The sequence below is a fragment of the Capricornis sumatraensis genome, chromosome 4, assembly GCF_032405125.1.
Source record: "Capricornis sumatraensis isolate serow.1 chromosome 4, serow.2, whole genome shotgun sequence".
NCBI lineage: Eukaryota > Metazoa > Chordata > Mammalia > Artiodactyla > Bovidae > Capricornis > Capricornis sumatraensis.
Genome location: NC_091072.1, coordinates 11,387,497 through 11,409,165, shown reverse-complemented (window position 1 = coordinate 11,409,165; position 21,669 = coordinate 11,387,497). Strand labels below are relative to the sequence as shown.

The 21,669-nt window shown below is 48.2% G+C and overlaps 1 protein-coding gene across 2 annotated transcripts in view; it reads left to right on the top strand.

Moving 5' to 3' along the window:
- Positions 1-18,248, top strand: part of PLEKHA2 (pleckstrin homology domain containing A2) — a 61,248-nt gene extending 43,000 nt beyond the window's left edge. For both annotated transcript variants that reach the window (XM_068971319.1, XM_068971317.1), the window contains exons 6-12: positions 4,892-5,032; positions 5,560-5,706; positions 6,038-6,106; positions 6,496-6,566; positions 10,626-10,689; positions 16,985-17,062; positions 17,500-18,248. In XM_068971319.1, coding sequence (XP_068827420.1) covers positions 4,892-5,032; positions 5,560-5,706; positions 6,038-6,106; positions 6,496-6,566; positions 10,626-10,689; positions 16,985-17,062; positions 17,500-17,862 — 933 coding nt within the window. In that variant the 3' untranslated portion in view covers positions 17,863-18,248. The remainder of the gene's footprint in view (positions 1-4,891; positions 5,033-5,559; positions 5,707-6,037; positions 6,107-6,495; positions 6,567-10,625; positions 10,690-16,984; positions 17,063-17,499) is intronic.
- Positions 18,249-21,669: the final 3,421 nt, after the last annotated feature.

Genomic DNA, 21,669 nt, shown 5'->3' with positions numbered 1-21,669 from the left:
CGGGAGTGATCATCTGGTTTATAAACGAGGCAGTGGAAATGCCTGGAGATCAGAGTGACCCGCCCAGGTTCAGGAGCCAGTAACCACAGATCCCTGGTCGTTGAGTGCTGGGTCACAGAGTCCTTATGATTGAAGATAATGGTGAGTGTATGGTATTCAGCCAGAAGTGCAGACGCCAAGCGGGAGAGGGGTGGGGTGAACTGGGAGCCTGGGATTGACATATGTACACTACCATGTATAAAATGGATAGCTAACGAGCACCTACTGTATAGCACAGGGGGCTCTATTCAGTGCCCTGCAGTGACCTAAATGGGGAGGGAATCCAATAAAGAGGAGATATCTGTGTACAGATAGCTGACTCACTTTGCTGTACAGCGGAAACTAACACAACATTGTAAAGCAGCCATATACCCCAATAAACATTTTTTAAAAAAATAAAGAATTGGGTTTGCTCAGAGTAGTAGTATTCCTGTATCAGTTTCCTAAGGGCTGTTGTGAAAGGTGGATGGCTTAGAGTAACAGAAATGTATTCTCCCACAGTCCTGAGAAGTCTGACATCAGAGTGTCGGCAAGGCCCTCCATGTACCCACTGAAGGCTCAAGGGGAGAATACTTCCTTGCCGTTTCTAGCTCTCAGAGGCTTCCCTGGTTTGTCCTGCATCCCTCCACTTCTGCCTCCGTCATTGTACAGCCTGTGTGTCTGTATGACCCCTCCTCTTAGGAAGACATGAGTCATTGCACTTAAGTGAAGTGAAGTCGCTCAGTCGTGTCGGACTCTTTGCGACCCCAAGAACTGTAGCCCACCAGGCTCTTCCATCCATGGAATTTTCTAGGGAAGAGTACTGGAGTGGGTTGCCATTTCCTTCTCCAGGGAATCTTCCCGACCCATTGTACTTAGGACCCACCCTAAACCAGCATCAGTTCAGTTCAGTCGCTCAGTCACGTCCGACTCTGCAACCCCATGGACTGCAGCACGCCAGGCCTCCCTGTCCATCACCAACTCCCAGAGTTCACTCAAACTCAAGTCCATTGAGTCGGTGATGCCATCCAGCCATCTCATCCTCTGTTGTCCCCTTCTCCTCCCACCCTCAATCTTTCTCAGCATCAGGGGCTTTTCAAATGAGTCAGCTCTTATCATCAGGTGGCCAAAGTATTGGAGTTTCAGCTTCAACATCCTTCTTTCCAATGAACACCCTGAACTGATCTTTAGGATGGACTGGTTGGATTTCCTTGCAGTCTAAACCAGCATGGCTTCATCTTAATTTAATATCTCTGCAAGAACCCTATTTCCAAATAAAGTCACATCTGAGGTTATGGGTGGACATCTTGGGGAGACATTATTCAACTCACTACATTTTTTCGAAAGGGTTAAAAATTGGACAGTGAAATTATAGCATACTTTCCCCTATCACAGTTAGACTATTCCTCATAGTCTTGCCCTGCCTGTGGCAAGAGAGTCCTTGCAAATTTCATTTCCTGTTGGAAATGGAACCCTGTGGATCTCCTCCATCAGGGCACCCTTCACCAGGGAGGGGACAGGGTGGTGGAAGAGGGCCCTGTTTCACTGGGATCTTGGGAGACGGATAAGCCAAGAGGATGTCCTTATTTTCAAGACCTGGCGCATGGTTATTGGTAAGTTTGTTCTCTGCAGGCTGATTCACTGTCTCAGGAAGTATAAGCTGTTTTGGAGATCCAGGCCATTGGTCAGAGGGAGCCGATGATGCAGGGGTATGAGCAGTGATGACCAGCAGTTCTCTGGGTGGGCTGATGGGTCGAGAGGCAACATGACAAACAAGCTACCAGGGGTCCTTTCCCGGCCGTCGTGAACTCTGAAAGGTTACTCCCCTCCTCCTTTGCTGGGTTTCAGGAATTTATTTGGGTCACTAGGGGGCAGGTGTGCTGTTCAACCCTGGACATATCACTGGACACCCCAGCACTCACCCACATCCCAAAAGGATTCCACGCACTGGAGCCAAACACAGAGGAACTGGCAAGGGTGGTCCCAGTAGGTGGTAGGTAGTGGTGTTTAGCAGTGGCGCCGACTTTTAACGAACTTTGGTTTACCTAATGTATGAAATAGAGAAACGGATGCCTGCCTGGTAAAGTGGCCTGAGATGAGTAGTAATGCAGGAAGAGACGAGTACTTCCTCCGCCTGGCACTGAGCAGAGGCCCAAAGCAACTGTTGTCTGAGAAGGAAAGGAGAGGGAGGGTTTCTGGCCTCATCTGGAGAGGTGGGGGGCAGAGGTCGCCCTTGACTATCTAAGTTGAGTGCACAGGCCAGGAAGAAGGGTCCTGTCCTCTTTCTGGGGCCCCAGTGTTGATCACGATGGTCTTACTCCTTTGAATTAGATGCATAGGGGTGTGGTCCTTCATTCTCATCCTTAGCAGGCAGAGTTAGTTCTCCTATGGCCCTGAGCTGTGAACTCCCCCCACCCCACTTCCTGGCTTACAGTAGCTTTTGAAAATTAATTAAGCTGCTCCAGGTCATGTATGGATGTGAGAGTTGGACTATAAAGAAAGCTGAGTGCTGAAAAATTGATGCTTTTGAACTGTGGTGTTGGGGAAGACTCTTGAGAGTCCCTTGGACTGCAAGGAGATCCAACCAGTTCATCCTAAGGGAGATCAGTCATGAGTATTCATTGGAAGGACTGATGATGAACCTGAAACTCCAATACTTTGGCCACCTGATGCGAAGAGCTGACTCATTTGAAAAGACCCTGGTGCTGGGAAAGATTGAAGAAAGGAGGAGAAGGGGATGACAGGATGAGATGGTTGGATGGCATCACCGACTCAATGGACATAAATTTTAGTAAACTCTGGTAGTTGGTGATGGACAGGGAGGCCTGGCATGCTGCAGTCCATGGGATCGCAAAGAGTCGTACATTACTGATTGACTGAACTGATTGAGATCTTAGTTGCAGCATGTGGGATCTAGTTTCCTGACCAGGGATCGAATCCAGGCCTCCCGCATTGGGAGTGTGGAATCTTAGCCACTGGAGCACCAGGGAAGTCTTGCAATAGTGTTTTTGTTTTTCTTTTTTAAACCTGTTTTTTTACAGTTTTTAAGGGTTACTTTCCATTTAAATGATTACAAAATATTGGCTATATTTCCCATGTTGTATAATATATCCTTGAGCTGTGAGCTCTTGAAAGATCTGGATTCTTAGGTCTTTCTAGCTTCCAAGGCTGTAGAAGAAGTGAAACAGGATGTTAGGTTTTCTTCTGGGGTCTGCAGTTACTTTCCTGGCAGACTCACATGGGGTCTTGGGTCCTTGTGAAGGACAGGCTTTGTGGTGTGGTGGGGACTGAACCAGCAGAGTTCAGGGACTTGGTCTCTGCTTAGGTGTTAATATTAATCACAGCTTTGGGCATATGATTGGACTGTTCTGGGCCTCTCTGATGATGAAAGATTTTCCAGTATAAATGAGAAATGGACAAGGAGGATGAAAAGTGGCAACATGAATGAGGATAAATGACCTCGGGTTGGGAGAATGGTCAGGACTGGGGCAAACTGAAGAATCTGTTCCCCATCCAAAGACTGAACTGCTGCTTTGCTGGAAAACAAGATTGTTTTGTATGAAATATTTCAGATTTTAATTGCAGGTTGAAAAACATACTGGATAGGACAGACGAGACACAGTTGGGGCAAGTCTGCCTTTGGACCACCAGTTTGCAACCTGTGGTCTCAAATGTGCCCTAAAAATTCTGTGACTCTTTGATCAGCTGGAGAGGATCAAAGATAAATCATTTTGCAGAAGGGCGATATTTGTAAGTGCTAGTACCATTAATAAAAAGTTATTTAGAGAGACTCCCCTGTGGTCCAGTGGTTAAGAGTCCACCTGCCAATGCAGGAGATACAGGTTTGATCCCTGGTCCTGGAAGATCCCATGTGCCACAGGGCAGCTAAGCCAGTGCGTCACAACTATTGAGCCCAAGCGCTGTAGCTTTTGAACTCGCATGTTGCAAATACTGAAGCCCACACACCTAGATCCCAAGCTCTGCAACAAGTGAAGCCACCGCGATAAGAAACCCAAGCACCATAACGAAGCATAGGGCTGGCTCACTGCAACTAGAGAAAGCCTGTGCAACAGCGAAGACTCAGCACGGCCAAAAATACATAAATTAATTAATTTTAAAAAAGTTTACTTAGAATATCTTAATTAAAATACTTTTGTATTTTTATTCATATTTTAAGTGTTTGAATTTATATCCTCTCATCGTTTGATGACCATGATAACTCTATGACGGTGTCACTCATTTAGTGACAGGTCAGAGGTTACACCCCGAGCCCTGGGACATGCTCCCCATCCTGCACCATATACCACAGGCGTCTCACCTACTGCTGAGCATCCTTTCTCCCGTCTTTATGTTCCTGGCTCCTTTTCATCCTCCAGGTCACTGTTTGAGCATCTCTTTCCCCTGGAGACTTACACCAACCATGCCCACAATTTTCTGCTGTCGGTCTCAGCTCCTGTTTATTGTCTTCAAGGCAGTCACCACGATTTGTGATTATTCTGGTTGTTCGTCTTGCTGTATGCTTGTGATCAGTCTCCCTGATCAGCATGGACGTGGAGTGAGGGCAGGACGTGTGTCTGTGTGTGCTGGTTTATCTTTGGTCTCTAGCCAGTCAGGGGCTGACTCACTCAGAGTAGGTGCTCAGCACATTTGTTGAGTAAGTGTGTGCCTCTGTGTGTGTGTGTGTGTTTGTATGGTGGGAGTGGTTTGCTGAATTCCTCATGTCCAGGTTTGGATGGATGGAAGGACATGGGGGGAAGGGGTTTCTCACTATAACTTGGCACACTGACTTTCTTCTTCCTCCCGCCGTCCTTGGTCACCTCCCTGCTTTTTCTGGGCTTTCTTTCCTGGTTAACCGCGCTGTCGTTCTTCCCAGGTACCCAAAGCTGGGAACCTGCCCCTGACGACAGAAGTTCTCAAGAGCCTAGCAACTCCTTTGGCCTTAGAGAAGAAGCCACAGGTGGCCTACAAGACAGAGATCATCGGAGGGGTGGTGGTACACACGCCCATCAACCAGGTGCTGGGGCCTGGGGCTGCCAGGCTGGGGCACGGGGGCGAGGAGGGGGGGTGTCCAGGGGTGTCCATGGTGTGTCAGTGACATGACAGGAGGGCAGGACCAAGGAAAGGGCAGGGGTGGGGAAGCCCGTGTACGTGGGCTGATGGAGAATACCGACAGTGCAGAGACTGCGGCGGCTGCATCTGGAGCTCTGTGGCCAGGACAGCTCTGCATCACCCGCGGGGACTGGCACCTGTGGAGCCCGTGGGAAGCGGGCGGAGGGTGGCTGGCAGCAAGCTCACTGTGCCTCTGCCTCGTCTGGTTTGCTTTGGCAGCCCTTCTCTTTCTCCTGGGTCTCCCGGCCCTCCCCAGCCTTGTTCTGTGAAAGCACCCTGTACAGTGCCTGCCCAAGACAAAAGTTTACTTTCTGGTTTATTTCTTATTTGACTGCCCTCGTGGGCCAAGAGGAAGAGGTGACCGGCCAGGGCGGGTGGGGCCGTGTCAGGAGCAGGGAGGTGCTAACCCTGCCCCGCCCCGTTTCCATGCAGAACGGTGGGGATGGGCAGGAAGTGGGTGAGCTCGGCCCCCACGCCATCCTTCGGAGGTCTCAGAGTTACATCCCCACGACCGGCTGCCGGGGTCCCACCGGGCCGCCCCTCATCAAGAGCGGCTACTGTGTGAAGCAAGGGAACGTGGTGAGTGTCCGCGAGGGGAGCTGAAGGGGGTTCTGGGGACCCCAGGAGCCAGTGGGTGTGGGCGAGCCCGAGGGGAGGGCAGATTGCTGGGAGGAGGTTGGAGCCGGCCACGCCCACATCGGCTGATTCGCGGAGGGGTTCAAAGGAAACGTGCGCCCTGCTGTCCGAGGTGCTCCCAGGCGTTTCCGCAGAGGAAGAAATCCTTGGCTCCTCACTCTGGTCCCCCAGGCTGGGAGCCTGGCCTTTGCGGGGCGAGGTCCCCAGAAGCTTAGGACCAGAATGCACCCCCGGGGACCTCTTCTAACATTCTGCTCTCTACCCTCTATTGCAGCGCAAGAGCTGGAAGCGGCGCTTCTTTGCGCTGGATGACTTTACCATCTGCTACTTCAAGTGTGAGCAGGTTTGTCGTGGCTCTGGGGCCCTCAAGAGACCGAGGGGTCTCACACATGTGTGTGTGTGCATACACGCGCATGTGTGTGAGCAGAGATGTGGGCACACAGACTCATCTGTGTGCTGGGAGTGTGTGGCATCTTAGCTCCGTCCACCTGGTGTGGGCAGCTTCGCCATAATATTAAAGTGGCCTTGACGAACTCCCTCCCTGTGTGTGCTGAGAACTGCAGAGCATCTTCTTAGATTGTTTTTTTTCCTCCTCTCTTGATTGTTTCGGGACCTTGTCTTGTTTGCGACCTGGTTTCAGCCAGTCATGTCTGATGATAATGGCCGGCTGGTCCCAGCGGTGGCCTTGGGCAGACGGCCTCATTCACTCTATCTCCCCGTTTCCTCCCCCAGGACCGAGAACCACTTCGTACCATATACCTCAAGGATGTTCTCAAGACCCACGAGTGTCTGGTCAAGTCTGGGTAATTGTCTCTGCTTCTTCTTCTGTGGTCAGAACCCCGTGTGCCATCTTAGCTCTCCTGATACTCCCTGTCTGAGGCTCTGTTCCAGAGCCTGCCTTTAAGAGCAGGAGGACTTCGTCTCCCTGACATCTGTGGCTGCCTGTCCCCATCCAGGTGGTCACAGTGGCAAGACGGTGCGCTTGGCCAACCTACCCACTTCCCAGCCCTTTACTCTCACTCCTCAGATGAGCCTGTGTAACACTGTTCTCATGGAAGAAAAGAAAGAATATGGAACAGAGGAGAGAGAGGTCCTTCTCAGGTGTTGGATGCTCATTGCCCAGGACTGACCTTCAGGGGAGGGGGCCACTGTACCCTTAGTCTCTCACTTTTTAGCACATTTGCTCAGAGCCTTGTTTGTGCCAGTTCCTCTGACCTGAATTGTTATGCCTTTTCTCTTCTCTTCCTTTTGACAAAGTCCCTGATACCTTCTTTAAAAATATATATATATATTTTTGGCCGTGCTGGGTCTTTGTTGCTGTGTGTGGGCTTTTCTCTAGTCGTGGCCAGCACGGGCTACCCTGTGGTTGTGGAGCGCACACCGGCTTTTCATTCTGGTGGCTTCTGTTGTTGTGGAGCACAGGCTGTACCACATGCAGGCGTCAGTAATTAGGCTCGTGGGCTCAGTAGTTCTGGTTCCTGGGCTCCAGAGCACAGGCTCACTCGTTACGGTGCACGGGCTTAGTTGCTCCACGGCATGTGGGATCTTTCCAGATCAGGGGTCGTCTCCTGCATGTGTAGGCAGATTCTTTACCACTGAGCCATCAGGGAGGTCCCCCGATGTCTTCGTAACATAGGGCTGATTCATGGCAATGCTGTCGGGCAGGAAGAAGAAATATTTTTTAAGATGTTCTTCTTTCCACCAGGAAATGGTTACCTTTCCAGGGCCGCGGAGGGCAGGACAAATTTGGGACCTGGGGCCCATTCAATGGCTCTCCCATATCCGGCACCCATACCAGTGCCCTTGGAGCCAAGCTTTAGAGACCGGGGGCATCTGGGCACCTGGCGGTCCTCGCTCGGCCCTCCGTCAGCAGTCTGCAGGGGCAGTTTGCTGTATCTCCCTCCCACGGACTGTGCGTGCAGAGCCAGTGTCACCAGGGGAGCTGTTGACAGCTGGCTGACTGTTCTCACATGAAGGTGTGGGAGGGTCTTGCATGAAAGCGAGGTGCGCTGTGGCCCATGGAAGCGGGGACTGTCGTGAGCCTTGCAAACAGCAGTTGCAGAGTTTAGAAGATAAGGAAAGTTCCCACTGACAGATTATCACTTGTGAGAGCAGCTACAGATGGAAGTTCCAGAAGCGCAGCTCTGGAGCTGACCATGGGTGGAGGAGAGATGGGACTTGTTCCCAACCCTGGAGGCCTGTGCAGGTCAACAGGCGGGCTGGGGTGACTTAGAGAACCCAGATAATGTTCGGTCCTGAGAGTGCTTCACACTTCACCTTGAGCCGCTCACCGGCAGAGTCAGACTGAACTGTGGGAAAGAGAACTGAGAGACAGGCAGATCCCTGGGGAAGGAAGCTCCCAGACTCTGCAGGTTCCAGGCCTGTGAGACTAGGCTTCTCCCCAGCCCAGTCAAGGGGATTCTGGGCATCTGGATAGTCAGTTAATGTTTTGTTGAATTGAATTGAATTAAAAGGCTTCATAGGTGAAGGAAATGGCAACCAACTCCAGTATACTTGCCTGGAGAATCCCATGGACAGAGGAGCCTGGCGGGCTTTACAGTCTATGGGGTTGCAAAGAGTCGGACATGACTGAAGCACCTGAGCACAAAAGGCTTCATGCAGCCTGAGAAATGGATGCAAAAACGGTGGGGATTTCCTCCTGGTTTTGCTTTTTCCTCCCCAGCAGTTGATTACATGACTGTATGTACGTGCATGAATAGTTTGAAAGGTTAAACCACTTTAGCCAGAAGGAAGTGCCATCTCCTCTCAGATACTCAGAAAGGGACGACAATAGCTAATGACATGCATTTCAGATGAGCACCGTGTGGCTTTCTCGTTGCACCAGATGCCGTGTATAACTTATAACTGATGTTTGTGGTGATAAGCTTGATAGAGACGGGCTTCTGATTTCCATTGTACAGCTGGAGTGCAAAGGCTCACAAAGTTTTAAACATATTCCTGAAATACCATTTCCTAGTGGAGTCAGGATCAGGCCCTAAGTCTATCTGACCCCCCCACCCCCACCCCATAGCTGTACCCTCCCCTGGGGGTCTTTAATCTCATGCTTCTCTTTTGCCCACATGCCCCTGTCACTGGCCACGCATCTGCCATTTCCTTTGAAGCCTTGATTCCTGAAGCCAGCCTTGTCTGTGATCAGTCCTGTCTTTTCTTTCTTCCATTAAAACAAAAAATTTTTGGCCGTGCCGCTCGGCATGTGGGATCTTAGCTCCTGGACCAGGGATGGAATCCGTATGTCCTGTAGTGGAAGCGCAGTCTTAACCGCTGGACCGCCAGGGACGTCCACCTGTAGTTAGTCCTTTCTTGGAATCATTCTAACTCTTGGCATGTAACACACACTTCAGGGTCTGACTCTATAGTTTAGCTTTTTAATGTTCTTTTATGGGGAAGGAGGTGGATCTCCTGCTCCTGTTTGTTCCCCTAGAGACTGGATACACCAGGCAGGCGTTTCACCCTGGAAATTTCAGCCGTTTGGAGGCTTGTGGCTAAGCATCAGCTACTTCTAGCCTTCTTCCTTGCGGAAGTCAAAGCCCTCTTACAAACCTCACCCCCAGTTTGAAGCACCTTTAAGTGGTCCACACTCTCCTTCCCTTTCTCCTCCTTCGCATCTAGCCCCCTTCTGAGAGCTGGGATTTGGTGAAACGGATATGGTTGCTGTGTGGATGGAGAAAGACTTTGGAAATGAGAGATTTGGGTCCCTGAGGAGAGGCCTGGTGGTGGAGTAATTAAGAGTGTAGGCTCTGGAATGCCGTGGACCAGTCACAGAACCTCTTTGAGCCCGGGTTTACCCCAGTGGGGAAAGTCTTACTGCCTCATTGAATGGTGGTGAAGATTGGATGAAATAGCGCATCTCAAAACACAAGGACAGGGATTTCCGTGTGGTTCAGTGGTTAATACTCTGAACTGCCAACGCAGGGGGCATGAGTTTAATCCTAGTTGGGGAACCAAGGTCCCACGTGCCATATGGCTTGGCCAAAAGATTTTTTAAAAAGCACAAATAACAGATTGGTGGTTACCAGAGGTGGATGGTTGGGGGTAACCAAAATGGATGGAGGGAGTTGAGTGGTACAGACCTCCAGTTATAAATAAGTCCTGGGAATGGAGTATATAACATGGTGACTGTGGTTAAGCTTACTGTATGTGAACGTTGCCAAAAGAGTTGATCTTAAAAGTTATCATCTTATCACAAGAAAACAAATTGTAACTATGTAGTGTGGTGAGTGTTGCCTAGACAGTGATCATTTGCAATATATCCAAATATCGAATCATGTTGTACACCAGAAACAAATTTACTGCTCTTTTTTATGAATATACTGTTGTATGTCTGTTATCTCTCTATAATACATACAAATAAATATATGTATATAATATATATATTTAGTGTAGATATAATGGATATATAACAGCTTGTGTGTTTACATGTGTGTGTTTGTATCCAATAAGACTTTTATTACTTGACCCTAAAATAAAACCCCTCAAAATGGTACCTCTCACAAAGCACTTGATACATCTTGGCCACTAAAGAAACACAACTGTAGGCATTGTGGGGGTGTGGTGCATATGAGGCAAGAGGTCTTAGAAGCAAAGGAGCTGTGTCTTGTGAGAACTGATGGCGGTGTGTATTGGGGAGGGGGTGTCCCTGGGGATGGTTAAACCACTGGAGATCCTCCAGGAAGTGAAGCTGAAGGAAACATGGCAATGCTTTCTGAGGCAAGGTCTGCAGGAGGAAGGGCCTGTGAACCCCCTTTTTACGGTAGGCGGCACAGGTACCCGTCTTAGCTTGAATCAGGTTCCCAGTGGGTGACCAGCATACCTGGTAATGTTCTTTCCCTCTCTCTGTCTAGCGATCTGCTGATGAGGGACAACCTGTTTGAAATAATAACCAGCTCCAGGACCTTCTACGTGCAGGTAAAAAGCTCCTCCCCCACCCCGAGAAGACGGGGACTTTCCTTCTCTGTGGCGAATATACTTGCAGGGCTACCTTTCCCTCTGCTTTCTCTTTTATTTTGTTCGAAATTTCTCGGCGGTAAATTTAGGCCCCTGATAGTCAGTCCAGGTCCCATTTCATTCTAAACAGGATGTTTGCCCCAAGCTTCCCAACCATAAAATAATGAGTGGCCCGAGCCATCTCACTGGGGACTGTGAGCTTGTACCAGCTGCTCTCAGCTGCCAGGCGCCAGCTAAGCAGAGAAAAGGAGAACTGGTCAGTGGTTTCACTTCTCCCTTGGAGGGTATTTATAAGCCCCGTCTGTGTGTGGACAGCGCTGCGTGCGGAAGGACCAAAGCACAGAGGGCCCTGTGCGGGGACCAGGTGCATAGCCAGCTGCACAGAGAAAGCCATTGTGTGGGCACCGACCGTTCAGCTCTCAGAAGCGTCTCCCCTCCGCCCACGGCTCTGGAGTTCTCCCAGCTCCTCCTCAGATCATGGGAGCTGGAAAGGCAGATTTCCAGCCTCTAGCGCGGCCTAGACTTTCAAGGCCTAGTCCCCACCCCGGGCCGCCTAGCGGTCAGTCCACAGACGGCATCCCCCCTGACTCCCCCGCCTTGCGATGACGCTGCCTTTCTAGTGCCGGGGCTGCTGTGGGGTGTGTTGGTTGAAATTTGGGGCCTCCCTGCACAGTTTCTCAGGGCTCCCTGCATGCTCCTCACTAAATGCCCTTCCTTTCGAGAGGTCACCTCCCAGCCATTTCGTGAGCAGCCGCGCCCTCTGAGCCGGTTCCCCTGGCTGAGCCCAGCAGACCTGTTGGCAGCCGGAGGCATCTGTGGGTTCCATTCATTCAGATGAACACCCGGGAAGAGCCCTGGAAAGTGCTGGGGCCTTCGGGCAGCCTCTGTGCTGTTGGGGGCCAAAGTCTGAGCTGTAGGTACAAGAACTTCCAGTTCCTAGATTTGACAGATATTTGCAGATTCTTCTCAGAGAGCAGGGTGTTGCCTCGTCCTGGGGACCCGACGTTCAACAGAACAGATCCTGAACCAGAGAGGGAGACAATCAAGAAAACTGGCAATTAGAACAGTGTGATGAGGTGGGGGTCAGCGTGTTGGGGAGATGAACACAGGTGACCTTTTAGGGCAGTGTAACTATTCCGCGGGCTTCCATGGTGGTGCTAGTGGTAAAGAGCACCCATCTGCCAATGCAGGAGACATAAGAGATGGGTTTGATCCCTGGGTCAGTAAAACCCTGGAGGAGGGCATGGAAACCCACTCCAGTACTCTTGCCTGGAGAATTCCCATGGACAGAGGAGGTTGGCAGGCTATAGTCCATAGGGGTCACAAAGATTCGGCCGCGACTGAAGCGACTTAGCACGCAGGCACGGGTTCTGTATGATACTGTAGTGGAAGATGTGTGAAATTGAATTTTACAGCACAGAGTGTTAACTTTTAATATATGCAAATTAAAAAAATAATTTAGACGGTTGGGTGATCCCATTATGGCATGCAGAATATGATCAAAGAACCTACATGTGTTATAGTATGAAGCAACCTCACTCATGGAGGTGGGGTTGGGGGGGAAGAAAGTGTGAGAAGGGCTACCCTTAGAGTAAGTAGTGGTTGCTATGGGAACTCCTAAGAAGGGTACCGCCCCTAGTCTCAGGGAGTTAAGAGAAGTTTCCTGAAGGAAGATGGAGGAAAAGTGGCCCAGAGAGTTGTTCAGTCGCTAAGTCATGTCTGACTCTCTGTGACCCCATGGACTGCAGCCCGCCAGGCTTCCCTGTCCTCCACTATCTCCTAGAGTCTGCTCAAGTTCCATGTCCATTGAGTCAGTGAAGGTATCTAATCATCTCATCCTCTGTTGTTCCCTTCTCCTCCTGCCCTCAATGTTTCCCAGCATCAGGGTCTTTTCTAATGAGTTGGCTGTTCGCATCAGGTGGCCAAAGTATTGGCCCAGGGAGAGGGAACAGCAAGCAGCATGTGAAAAAAAATGCCTAGAGGTGAAAGAGGCTCAGGTGCTGGAAAGCTGATATAGAGGGTCCTTGTTAAAAAGCTGTATTTTATCCTGGGGGTTAGGCCCTTGGAGGTCAAGCTGGGGCAGTGACCCGATCAGATCCGCCTCTTAAAAATCCCATTTGCACAAATGGCATAAGTTTCAGAGCCTTGTTTTCCTCATTTGTAAAGGGGAGATGGTAGTCCTTGATCCTGGCCACTTCGATGGGACGTTGGACCCTGGTAATGAATGTCCTAGCTGGTGCGGTGTAGTGGCTTGGCAGTGTAGGGGACAGATAAGAAAAGGGTGAGACAGGAGCCAGCAGAGCAGTTGGGAGGCTATTTATTGTCATGGTTTCAGTGACAAGGGAGAGATAAGGAAGCCTGATATCGGATGGGTGAAGAGTGGAGAAATTTGAAGAGTCCTTTCCAGGACTTTAAAGTTGATTGGATGTGGGATGAAGGGAGAGACGGGAGGTGAAGACCCTGCCCAGATGTCTGGCTGGAGCCTCAGGGTGACTGATGGCAGCCGTCACTGCAGAGGACGAACACACGGAAGGAGGGGTTGTCGAGGGCAAAGGGAAGCCTTGCTCAGGTGGTTGTGGTTCCTGCAAGATGTCCAAGGTGACCTGTTAGGACAGCCCCAGATGGATGGTGCCTGACACGGTGGTGGTGCTGAGTAAACATATGCCAGGTGAACGATGATGCCAGGTGAGGGTCTAGGACGGAGCTTTGGGTGGAGATAGTGACTTGGGAAACATGAACGCAGGCAAAAAGTGTTCAGAAGACACTGCGTCATTGACAAGAGTGTCTGCAATTAACCAGAGCCTTATCATCACTTCTGTCCTCCTTTTCCATCTGCTGTCGCATTTCTAGGGTAAAAGAACCCTCACATGGCCCTGAATAAATAAATGAGGGGCTGGGCAAATCTGGGTATAGCAGCACACTCAGAAAGTTGGACAAGAGTAGAGATGAAAACTCTTTAAGAATATGTATTTATTCATTTAAAAACAACCACCATAAACTCATTTATGTTATCACAAGTAACATTTCATGAAAAATAACTCTGTTTCTAAAACAGGGGAGCAACAGGAGTAGCATCTTTTTTTTTTTTTTTGTATTTTTGCAAATCTCTTTAATGGCTGGCTTATTGGAAGACAGCAGGGTTCTCAGATCTGCTTCTGCATTCAGTCTGGGGCCATATGTTGTTTTGATAGAAGAGTGTGAAGAAAATCTGGCCCCGCAGAGACATGTATTTGGGAAAAGGGGACATTTTAATCTCTCAGATGATTGTGGTCAGTTTGTCCCTTTGAATGGATCATACGTGGCAGAGATGTATCTGAAGGTGGGATTTGCTCCTGGGGAGAGGGTAGGGGTTATTAGCTGTTGGGAATAGAATTAAGAAGGGCTGCCTAAAAATTCTGGGCAGTTGCAACAGAAGTAACCAGTAATATACATTGGAAGTCTCTTATTTTTTATTTTTGACTGCGGCATGAGGACCTTAGGTCCCTGACCTGGGGATTGAACCTGTGCCCCCTGCAGTGGAAACCACTGGACCACCAAAGGAGGTTCTAGAAGCCTTTTATTGATGACCTGTTAGAATTCAGTGCTTAAAACCGTTGCATCTGTTACGACGCTGATAGCAGATCCTCAACCAGAGCTCATTGGACTGCAATAAAAATCACAGTCTGCAGTGATTCATTTAATACCCTTTGTTCCTCTCACCTCAAAAACTGCACTCAAGGACAGAAACCCTACTTTTTCTTTTGAACCAAGCACCAGAAGCATAGCACACCCTTAAGCAGACCTGTAAGAGGTGAAGGTATAAGCTTGGCACTTCCCTTCTTGTTCTGCTGAGTTTTTTCAGCCTTTTTTTGTTCAGTCTCTTAGTAATTCACCGTAGGGTGGGTGGATTTCAGCTCTGGTTTTTACCTCTGGTTCATGAAACTACCTTTGTGATGTGGTTTTAAGATACTTTTGAGTTTCTGATAAAAGCTAAGCACAGGCTTTCCATAAGAGATAGATATACACATATATTGTAATCTTCACATATAGTTTTGGAGGTTTCACTGAATTTCTGTCGCCCGTGGAGTCCAGTTCTTAAAACTACTAATAGAGATTTTAACTGTGAGCTCAATAACATAATATCCTATTTCTTCTCATGTGGGATCAATATCTGCCTTTTTATTTGAAAAATATTTTAAGCACTAGAATAATGTTTATCCAGAGAAAAGCAATATCTCAAATGCGAGTTGAAATATAAGACAATTTTACTTTAAATGTCCAAACTATAGAAATAGAGGTGAGCATTTATGAATAACGTTATTTATACTAGAAATAATGATCAATATCTTTTCAAACAACCCAAGGAGTCTGAGAGACCTCAAGAAATATAGAAATATGTACAGAAATCCTTAGGAAGGCTGAAAAGAATACCACAGGAAACAGGTAGGCAGTGAAGACCTGGTCAGCTTCCCGTCTGTAAACCATTTTATGGAGCTGATAAATGAGCGTATTAAGAAAAAGTATGTTATTTGATCCCAACAGTTTGATCCCTTTAGAATTATATGCAGTTTGAATGTGAAGAAAATGAAAAAAAAGTTGTAGGGGAGAAAGCCACGAAATATATTTATAATATTGGAATTTAGGGCTTCATTTGAGTCCCTTATATAACAATAATAACAACTGCGATAACTAATATGAAGCCCTTTCTGTGTATCAGGCACTTTCAAACTGCTTTGGCTAAATGAGTTCATCTAATATTTCCTAGTAGTTCTACTTGTGAAACAAGTCAGCTAGCCCTGCTGTACGTAAAATGCCTTCTGGAAGAATCTTGGAGACTGTCCTGGTTCTCTTTTTGGACTGGGGATGGGTTTCTTTTTCAGGTTGTCCAGTAACTGGGAAAAGTCCCAGGGAAAGAGGGAGCAGGTGGATTTGCGTGAGAAAGTCCTTCCACTGGGGCGCCCTTGCTGCCTCTCTTTGGCCCAGGGCGCTGGGGTGTGAAACTGCTCCCCTTGTAAACGTCCTGCACACATCTAACCAGGGAGGTTGGTTTGGCGTGACAGGAAGGGGTAGGCGGGCAAGTTTGAGGGTTTAAAAAAAATTAGTTGTGTATTACCTTGGTGTGTAATGCAAAGAGAAAGAAACCTTTTAGGGGTGGGGAGAGTGAGGGGTGTATGTGGAAACTTTTGCAGGGCCAGCCTGTGATTGCACTCACGTGTGCCCAGGCACGCAAGTGCACACTGGTAATTTGGGGTGACTCTACCTGAGGAAAGTGCAGGGAGACAGAGAGGTGAACAAATGTAAGTTTCTGGATGTCAGGCCTTCAGTCTTGGTCCCAACTCTGTGCCTGATACCTTTTGCCACGTGCCACACTGGATAAGGCTTCAGTAAACGTTTGCCAGGATCACTTGAGCTCAACCTGGTAAAGTGGGAAGGCACTGAGAATTCCTGGGGCTCCAACCTGCTGTGTCGCAGCCTGGGACTCTCCTTTCTTCACAGAGCCGCTGCTGCCCCCTTCTGGCATTGCTTGGTATTTCTCGGGGGGAGTCCTTGGGCTACACTGAGCATTTTGCAGGATTTCAATTCCCCAACCAGGGATTGAACACTCACCCTCAGCAGTGGAAGTGCGGAGTCCTAACCACTGGACCACCAGGGAATGCCCAGGGCAAGAACTTTCTAAGGGCTCAGCAGTGCGGTACACATTGGTGAAGCCAAGTGCTGCAAGTCTAGCAACTGTGGAGGCCTGGGTGGGACTCAGGACAGACCCAGATCGTTTGTTTTTTGAGAGAGGCCCTGTTCTAGAGAAGCTGCCTCTCTGGGAGATTTTGCAGAGGATTTGGTTTCAGTGGGATTGGAGCTGGAAGTGGGATTGTTTGTTCTGATGGCTATAGTAAAACAGAAAGATGACTGCTTTGGGTATCTGGGGAGTGGAATCAAAACCAGCCCTAAACTTTGGGCTCTGGTTTTCTGAACCTCATTTTTACTTTTCTGTGAAACAGGAGGTGAGGCCAGGTTGATCTTCTTCCACAGGGGGTGAGGGACTTCACCTCTAAGCTCTCCCTCTCTCACGACCACTGTCCACTTTATTGATAAGGTGGCAGAGACAACTTTGCTGGGGGAAAACAGATATCCTCAGAGGTCTGAAAGCCACTTGGATGATCTCTGAGATCCCCTCCCGCTCCAATGGTGTGGTTTTCTGAACTTAAAATTGAGTTACAGACATGGAAGCTGAAGTCACAGTGCTGTTCGTGGCTCTGTAAGTGCCTTGGGTGTTTTGCAGGCGGACAGTCCGGCAGACATGCACAGCTGGATTAAGGAGATCGGGGCAGCTGTCCAGGCCCTCAAGTGCCACCCCAGAGTAAGTCACTTCCTTCCTGCTCACAGTCACTGTCAGCCTTGCGATGAGTTGTCCCGAGTGGGCGGGTTTTGGTGATGTAGGCAAGCAGCCCGGAGCCCAGATGCAGCAGAAGCTCCAAGCTGTCTTGTTTGTTTTTCTCTTTCCACTGATCTGGGTACAAATTTTTATTTCTGTTCAGTCATTGGAGGAGGTGAGGTAGAGTTGGATAGAGAACCAGGGCTTCTGATGTGTTCTACAGGTCTCCCTGCCAGGCAGTGCTTGACACCTGCGGAGTGAATGCTGCCGCTGGACATAGTTGATCCCTGTAGACATGTATCTCTGGGCCTGTGAGGAGGTGATCCTGGGTGGAGGGCCTCTTCTTGGGCCTTTGGGACAAATATTGTCAGGAAACCCTTTACTTTTCTTTTTTTTCCCCCTCCCTCTTTTATTTTCCACAGGAGATGTCCTTTTCTCGGTCCATTTCTTTGACTCGCCCCGGAAGCTCCAGCCTCTCAGGGGGGCCCAACTCTATCTTGTGCAGAGGGCGAGTGCCCGGGGAGGAGAGAAAGACCCTCTGCAAAGCCCCCTCCCTGGCCTCCTCCTGGCAGCCCTGGACACCCGTCCCCCAGGCCGGGGAAAAGCTGCTTCCCACCGAAGAGACTGCTGAGGACTCTTTGTTCACGCCTCGACTTGGGGAGAGCAGTACGTCTGGGGTGCTGCCCAGCTCCCGGATAAGACACCGATCGGAACCCCAGCACCCCAAGGAGAAGCCATTTGTGTTCAACCTCGATGACGAAAATATACGGACCTCTGATGTGTGATGAGGCGCGGTGCCTGGGAGGGAGGGGGTGGGCTCAGACAAGGGGCTGTGACTCAGTGTCTCCATCCGATGCAGGACAATCAGACACCTTCCCGGCACTCGCATCCCTGTGGAGTGGGAATCCAGCTGACTTTTTAAAGAAAATGAATGCAGTGTTTTTCATTTGGGAAGGTCACTAGGTTAGACCTGTAGGCTTGCTCAGTGTGCCTCTTGCTCGACTCTTCCACAGTCCACCTGGTGAGCGGAGGTTGGAAGTCCAGTTTCATTCCTAACCAATTTTTAGTTCTTTGTCTTTGTCTTAGCTTCTTCCCTTTGTTTTCAGGCCAGGCACAGAACCTTGAGGCCAGTCATCTGGTCTTATCCTATTCTTATACATTGGCGGAAGTTTGACTGTGAAGTGGGAGAGTGGTAACTAACCCAACTGAAAGGGTAGAGGGGGTGGTGGTGGTTAGGGGGGCGGGGGATCCAGGCTCCAGCTTGGTCAGGATACATTCTAAGGGACGGTGTTAAAATCTGGGGGCGTGTGGGAGGCCCCAAATGTCAACCAGGGAGATTCCCCCCCTCCAGGGGACTGCCATAAGGGAAGAAATAGGGGCCTTTTGAAGGTATGGGGAAATAATTCAACCTGAGTGGATCAGCCAATTTTGAGAATTACTCTGTTCTCTTTGAGATGTTCTTTGACCCCGAATACTGCCACCATGAAAGACGGACCTCCCCGCCCCATTTCTGTGTCAGACCCTTAGGATGGGCTTATCAGTGTTCAGTGTTGAGAACGAAACAGACATTGCCCTTGATATGGTGTTAACTGAAATGTGTGGAAGGTTGATGAGCGTATGGTAATTCACTTGTGTGATCCATCAGATCTCTATCTTAGAGTTTGAGAGTTGCTGTAAAGCAGGTGCCAGGAAGAGACGGAGTTTAGTTCACCCAGCTAAAATGTTTTGATTCATGTTTTCCTGACAGAGGAAAAAGTCTCTTTTAGCAAAGACAGATTATCTCGGGTCCTTGCCTCTCAACTCTTCTTTCATGGGGTGATACTAGTCTAGTTTTCAGTGTTGTACATGGTATACCTGGCAGATTTGATTTCTTTCTGTTCTTTGTGTCGCCTTTTGGATGATGCCTTGTGTCTGTACTTGCATGATGATACCTCATCGTCTGATGAGGTTCTGTGTGCTTAACACCGAGGAGATAACAAAGATAGCCTTAAGAGATATTTATATTTTTAACAAAAGTAGAAACTGTGCATAGAAACATTGATTTAGAGGCTCTGCATTGCTGGCTAGAGATTTCCCAGGTAGAAGAGCATAGATTGTATTTCCCATCCTGTATTTTAGGATGTACCTTTGTCCATTTGTCAAGAGATACTATTTCCAGATCCCTAGAAGAATCTGTCTGTCCAGCTTATGTGGTGAACTGCTACCAGGGTTCCCTAAAGGGAGGGAATTTGACTCATTTCTGTCTATAACTTTGTATCAGCTAGATCAGTTAATTTTTGTCTTTAAATTAAAACTTAACAAATAGATCAGGAGACTAAGAGAAGCATTTTTACCTAAGTCAGTCCCTTCCCCTCCTGATGTTCACATCCAATGGCAGCAAAAAACATGTGGTCAGAATATCCTTAGTGGCGTGAGGGAAATCTGTTTCTTTCAGGCAGGGTAGTTTCCTTCTCAGGTTGTGAACTTTTCTTGACTGAACTGCTTTAGAGATAAGCTTCACTTAAATTGTTTGGCCCACTGGTCCTGGTTTGAAAAAGGAAATCTACCCTGAATTTTACTCTTTTTCTCTTTTCTTTATTCTGCAGCCTCTTGTATACTTTTGTCTTAAAAATCCCTTGTTTGGGGATTATTTATTTATGAGTAATCAGGTGACAACATATTTCAAGTCACCTGATTTCAAGAAGCCATTCCCAATTCTTCAAGTTCTTTGTCTCAGGTTTCATCTTCAAAGTTCCCGCAAGAAAATTCTTTGGCTAGGTCAAAGAAAGTGCACAGAGATACGGAACTATAAAAATAAATTAGGAACTTTTGAGATCTCTTATACATTCCCTGACTCATGGAAAGATGTCATCTCTTGGTGTGTCAGATGTGAAAATCTACCGATTTCTTCCTCTCTTTTCAGTAAGCTCTCTGCTAGATTACTACTGCTGAATTAATTGGCCATTACAGTAAGCTGATCTGTTTCTTAGTAAGAGCTGTTTTGAGAATGTATTAAATTAAACATACTTATAAATCCAGATTGTATTACCATGATAGAGGGAAAACAAGGATTCTAGTTGGCAGATACTTGGGAATTCCAAGTTAGAGTGTTGTTAATGTAGCTCCAACACCAGATAAATATAATGATCTTCAGTGAAGCCTAGAGGCATGCTCATTGCCAAATCTTCTTTCAGAATTCCTTTTGTGTCCATTGTTTCTTAGCCGTCACTACATGTGTGAGCCAAGGATGGTGCTTATATGACCAAAGCGTTTGGTTTGAAGTGTGAAAAGTGGAACCAAACGGGAAAAGTAGGGCAGGCATGCAGGATCGATTATTAGTTAAGTGCATAGGCTCTGGAATAAGTCTTGTATTTTTTTTAAAAAAGGAACCAAAAAAGATACTGCATTTTTTTGTGTGTATGGGATTAAAGCATTTTCTGGGTTGCTGTTTTGCATAAGACTTTAGACTTGGTCTTCACCCACTGTGTCTAACAGTTTCAAGTTCTTGAAAGTTAAGGATTTGCTAGCTCAGAGCAAATGAGCTGATGGCTGATGTCTGGTGAATGTAGTTTGGCCTTTTGCATTCTGTGAGATGACAGTCCTACTAAGATGTCGTGAAAACAGAAGAGGCACACATCGGTTTCTGAATAGACTGCTGGGCTCCCAAAGAGTCCAATTTCATAGCTCACTTGAAGCAGAAGGCAGTTTTTTGGTTTTTCTTACCTCCCCTCCCCTACAATGTAATTGTGGTCTGATATGGACTAAAAGGATCCAATACATAAGTGGCAGATTCAGTAGCTGAACTGTGAGATTTGATATGTTTGTTTTCACTGTTAACCAGATAGACATAAAGAGGTAGTAACTAGCATTTTGGAAATTGAGTTTCCCAAATTAGCTTTGTTTATGAGCTTCCAACATGTCAGAAATAGTTTCTGCCAGCTATCACTTTCTTTTCCCTTACTCCCTTTTTCTGTGTTATTGCCTGCAGTAGTGAATTACAGTCACTCATGCCTGGTAGAGTTTGAGTAAAGCGAATATTTGGCCAAAAACCATACTGTTTGACCCCTTACCCGCTGTTCCAGAAGGTGTGGTATGATCCTGTGTTTTGAACCAGTCTGTGTCAGCTGAAATGCACTGACTTGCAGGCTGAGCTGAGTGCATGGAAACTCTTATGCTTCTCATTTTATGTGATCTCTTAATTGGTATGTAGCAAAAATAATTTTCTAAAACTGTTTTGTTGCTTGTTTTGTAATAAAACCACGTGAAATACTGAAATATGGTACATGTTTTCCTAACACTGACCGTCTGTCCGTGGGTGGGTAATGTGTCTTGTCAGTCTGCCCCCGTTCTGGGTGTTAACTAGTTTCATGAGGTGGGTCCCTGGCGGGGTGCAGGGGTGCGGGGAGGGGGGGGCGGTGTCGGGGAAGGGCCGAGGACATGTCTCCATCTCCTGGGACTGGTCAGGATGGGTTGAAGCGGGGGTTACTGGGGAGTGTGTGGAGAGGGCTGCCAGGCTCTGCCCCTTAAAGTCTGGGGCTGGCGAAGGCAACACCCCAGTCCGGAGACTGCTGCTCATCTGAGTGGGTCCAGAGGGAAGGTGGGAGGCGAGCAGG